We start from the raw sequence: 4,938 nt of genomic DNA on the forward strand, positions 1-4,938 counted from the left end.
TCGATGGTTCCCATTAGCCTAGCAGAAACCGGTTTCTGGACTCGATGGTTCACATTAGACTGAACAGAAAGTGTTTTCTGGACTCGATGGTTCACATTAGCTTAACAGACACTGGTTTCTGGACTCGATGGTTCACATTAGACTGGACAGAAACCAGTTTCTGGACTCGATGGTTCCCATTAGCCTAGCAGAAACCGGTTTCTGGACTCGATGGTTCACATTAGACTGAACAGAAAGTGTTTTCTGGACTCGATGGTTCACATTAGCTTAACAGACACTGGTTTCTGGACTCGATGGTTCACATTAGACTGGACAGAAACCAGTTTCTGGACTCGATGGTTCCCATTAGCCTAGCAGAAACCGGTTTCTGGACTCGATGGTTCACATTAGACTGAACAGAAAGTGTTTTCTGGACTCGATGGTTCACATTAGCTTAACAGACACTGGTTTCTGGACTCGATGGTTCACATTAGACTGGACAGAAACCAGTTTCTGGACTCGATGGTTCCCATTAGCCTAGCAGAAACCGGTTTCTGGACTCGATGGTTCACATTAGACTGAACAGAAAGTGTTTTCTGGACTCGATGGTTCACATTAGCTTAACAGACACTGGTTTCTGGACTCGATGGTTCACATTAGACTGGACAGAAACCAGTTTCTGGACTCGATGGTTCCCATTAGCCTAGCAGAAACCGGTTTCTGGACTCGATGGTTCACATTAGACTGAACAGAAAGTGTTTTCTGGACTCGATGGTTCACATTTGCTTAACAGACACTGGTTTCTGGACTCGATGGTTCACATTAGACTGGACAGAAACCAGTTTCTGGACTCGATGGTTCCCATTAGCCTAGCAGAAACCGGTTTCTGGACTCGATGGTTCACATTAGACTGAACAGAAACCGGTTTCTGGACTCGATGGTTCCCATTAGCTTAACAGAAACCAGTTTCTGGACTCGATGGTTCACATTAGAACAGCAGAGACTGCTCCGTTGCTGCATCTCCAAACTCCAAATAATGTTGCATTCAAACAATTGGGAAGCACTGCCACAGCGTCCCCTGTGACCTCACAGCGTCATCTGTGATCTCACAGCGTCCCCTGTGACCTCGCAGCATCACCTGTAATCTGGATGCGGCTTATGTCGATCACCAATCCCGTAGACCCGACTTCCTGAAGCCCCGCCGCCAGCTGCTGCTCCGCCTCCTTCACATCAATCATCTGATTGAACCAGAGGTCAAAGGTCACCGCCACACTGCCCCGACTGAGGACACACAGATCAATAAAATTCAAAAGTCCGATACTGAATCTGTTCAGATCAACGTGTTTTATCAGCTTGTGATCAATGAGTTTGAATCAGACAATCTGCTGCTGATTAGTTAATCATCACTGATCAGTGAGCGATTGATCCGGTATCTGACCTGAAGTATAAAACCTGACAGGACTTGAAGAGACGTCTGAGCTCGCTGTGACTGAACGCCTCAGACACCTGTCAACCAATCAGAGGTCAGAAAGTGATCAGGGGACACCTGCAGACAGACTGTCACTCACACCTGGCAACACTGAGCAGATCACTACTGATCAAACTTACAGAGCACAGTGTATGCCTTGGTGTGTACCCCCTATGAAGTATACGGTGTACTTTATAGTACGTACTTTTAGGTTAGGTACTTGACAGGTATACTTCATAGTGTGTACTTTATGGTACGTACTTTTAGTTTAGGTACTTGGCCGGTATACTTTGTAGTGTGTACTTTATGGTACGTACTTTTAGTTTAGGTACTTGGCTGGTATACTTTATAGTGTGTACTTTATGGTACGTACTTTAAGCTTATGTACTTGGCCGGTATACTTTATAGGGTGTACTTTACGGTACATACTTTTTGTTAAAAAGTGAAATACTTTGCAGTAAGAGGTGAAGCTTTGGACCCGAATCCACCAACACCGTGCTCTCGTACAGGTTGGGGGTTAAAGCTACCTGTTACTTTCAAAATAAAAGCCTGTGGTCTCACCAGGGTTTGGACGTCGAAGGCCAGAGCTTTAAAGAGCAGACTGCTGGAGTTGTTCAGCTCTTCGGAGAAAACGGCTCCCTGCGTGATCACCATCCGAGCCGTCAGCACCGCTGGCTCCTCGCCGCCTCGGCACACAAACAACAACAACATCACAATAAAATCTGCTGACACCTATTCAGCTCTTCAAACCCAGAGTCTGCATTTACCTTCAGGCTTCAGGCTGATCCAGGAAACCACGATCAGTCCGACACAACAGACCAGAAGAAGAGAGGACACGCAGGTGAGGAGAAGCTCCAGAGACGACAGGCGTTTCATCCCGACAGCTGCAGGCGGACCATCCACATAAAGTGTTACAATGTTCTTTACCTTCTCTGTTGGTGAGCTGATGTCTGTCGGAGCTCTCCTTTAGCCCTCAGGACCATCTTCTCTGGTTTATAAAGTGTTGCCTTTCTCTGGCCTCGCTCTACTAGCTGTCGTCACCCGTTCTCTACAGGAGGATTCCCTTCCTGTTCCAAGCACGCTTTCTGTCAGGGTTTACAGCCTTGTACTGAGACGGCTCTGGTCTCTAACGACCACTAATGTTCTCTGATGCAGGTGAGTGCTCTGTGCTGGTACTTCCAGACCTCAGCTCTACGTTTCAGACAACAGACCATCGTCTCCTGATAAGAGGTGGCCTGGGGGCCTCAGGATTAGACTGGTTTACATCCTGTCTCTATTGGAGTCTGTTTCCTGTGGTGTCCCCCAGGGCTCGGTCCTGGGGCCCCTGTTATTCTCTTTATGTCTGCTGCCGTTCGAACAGATCGTAGATATGCCAACGACATCCAAGTCTTTCTTTCAAACCCAGGGATGCCTCTGGATTATCTGGGCTCCTACACTGTCTAAACACTATCAGATAAATCTCCATAAACTGAGATCTGTAGTCTCAACAGCTGAACTAGATGTTTGGACAAGCTACTGTTCTCCCCACTTAGCGTGTCTGCTCGTGGTCGCCTGCAGGTAATCGATAAACGGTCTCACATCACCACTACACTAAGACCTCTTCTCTGGATCCCTGTTCCGTACAGGATCCACTTTTACCCACAAAGCAATGCACATCAGGCTGCTGCAGGTGTACAACCTTACCTCAGATTAATGTCAGATTATCTTCACAATAACTTCAGATTAACCTTAGATTAACGTTAGAATGTCAGACTAATCTGATAGATAATTTCAGATTAATATCAGATAAACTTAATCTTTAGACTATACTGGTCCACAGGAGGAGGACTGTGGATCAGGAACATGTTCTGACTTGTTCAGTCCAGAATGAACAGAACCAATACAGAAAGGAACCCGGTTCCAGAGTTCATCTGAACCCGAATGTTCTGTGATGTCGTCCTTTAACCCAGATTTATTTCCACTCCAACAGACACCAACCTCATTAGTGTTTCTATAATCAATAGTCTGAAAAGTAATCACTTTCTAAAGAATGAAATATTCAAACAAGTTCAAATTAGAAAAAGAACATCAGACGTGATCGGACCTTCAGGGAAGAAAAAGAACCAGACTCACCTGAGTTAGTACACCTGCAGCAGACGTCAGGTCTGTTTGGTTAAATCTGAAGTCACAAACTGACTGTTGTCCTCCGAGACTCTGAATCTGATCTGTGATCAGCTTTTATTGAGCTGACTCATTATCAATAAAGCAGCTAATAATCATTAACACTGTCTCTGCAGAGTCGAATATTGTTGACCCAATATTTATATTAGAAAATATCCTGAAAGAGATTTATTCTACTTTGAAATGAAAACATCACTCTGTCGTCATGCTGATTAAAATATTAAGAAACTATTGGTTACAAGATTATTATTATTAGATTGATTTAAATGATTAAATGATTAATTAAATATCAAATAAAGTGTTTAATGATCTTTGTGATGATTTAAGAAGAATCAGAGTCTGAGTGACGACCTGTCAGAGCTGCCAATCAAACTTTAAATAAATCTCAATAATCAATAGTTAAAAAACAAGCGGATCAAATGTCGCCTACCCAACTGTTCAATAAAGATTAATGATGTCACATTTACGAGCTCACCTAGTTTATCAGAATCTAAAGTCCGGCAGCAGTAAACCTGTAAGGTAATCTGCTTTACTGTGGCCCCGCCCCCTCTGCACGCACCTGACAGGTGACGAGTTCCACCCGACCAGCCAACCTGTTCTCCTTTTCCTCCATTATACTAAAAAAAACAACACTTAAATCAGACGTCAGACCTCCATGGAGTTCTAAATCTTCTTGTTAAGAACTGGTTTCACAGCAGGACATGGATACAGTGAAACATTGTGAAACATCTTGAAACACTGTGAAACACAGTGAATCATTGTGAATCATCTTGAAACACAGTCAAACATTGTGAAACACAGTCAAACATTGTGAAACACAGTGAATCATTGTGAAACATCTTGACACACAGTGAAACATTCTGAAACATCTTGAAACACAGTGAAACATTGTGAAACATCTTGACACACAGTGAAACATTGTGAAACATCTTGAAACACAGTGAAACATTGTGAAACATCTTGACACACAGTGAAACATCGTGAAACATCGTGAAACATCGTGAAACATCTTGAAACACTGTGAAACACAGTGAATCATTGTGAATCATCTTGAAACACAGTGAAACATCGTGAAACATCTTGAAACACTGTGAAACACAGTGAATCATTGTGAATCATCTTGAAACACAGTGAAACATCGTGAAACATCTTGAAACACTGTGAAACACAGTGAATCATTGTGAATCATCTTGACACACAGTGAAACATTGTGAAACATCTTGAAACACAGTGAAACATTGTGAAACATCTTGACACACAGTGAAACATCGTGAAACATCGTGAAACATCTTGAAACACTGTGAAACACAGTGAATCATTGTGAATCATCT

The 4,938-nt window shown here is 43.3% G+C and overlaps 1 protein-coding gene across 1 annotated transcript in view; it reads right to left on the reverse strand.

Moving 5' to 3' along the window:
- The window catches only part of tmprss15 (transmembrane serine protease 15), a 28,547-nt gene extending 25,940 nt beyond the window's left edge, over positions 1 to 2,607 (reverse strand). Inside the window, exons 1-4 of the mRNA XM_046038749.1 lie at positions 2,215 to 2,607; positions 2,009 to 2,133; positions 1,418 to 1,485; positions 1,118 to 1,260 (exon numbers count right to left, since the gene is read on the reverse strand). Coding sequence (XP_045894705.1) covers positions 1,118 to 1,260; positions 1,418 to 1,485; positions 2,009 to 2,133; positions 2,215 to 2,323 — 445 coding nt within the window. The 5' untranslated portion in view covers positions 2,324 to 2,607. The remainder of the gene's footprint in view (positions 1 to 1,117; positions 1,261 to 1,417; positions 1,486 to 2,008; positions 2,134 to 2,214) is intronic.
- Positions 2,608 to 4,938: the final 2,331 nt, after the last annotated feature.

Source organism: Micropterus dolomieu, linkage group LG23 (genome assembly GCF_021292245.1).
Source record: "Micropterus dolomieu isolate WLL.071019.BEF.003 ecotype Adirondacks linkage group LG23, ASM2129224v1, whole genome shotgun sequence".
Taxonomy (NCBI): Eukaryota; Metazoa; Chordata; class Actinopteri; order Centrarchiformes; family Centrarchidae; genus Micropterus; species Micropterus dolomieu.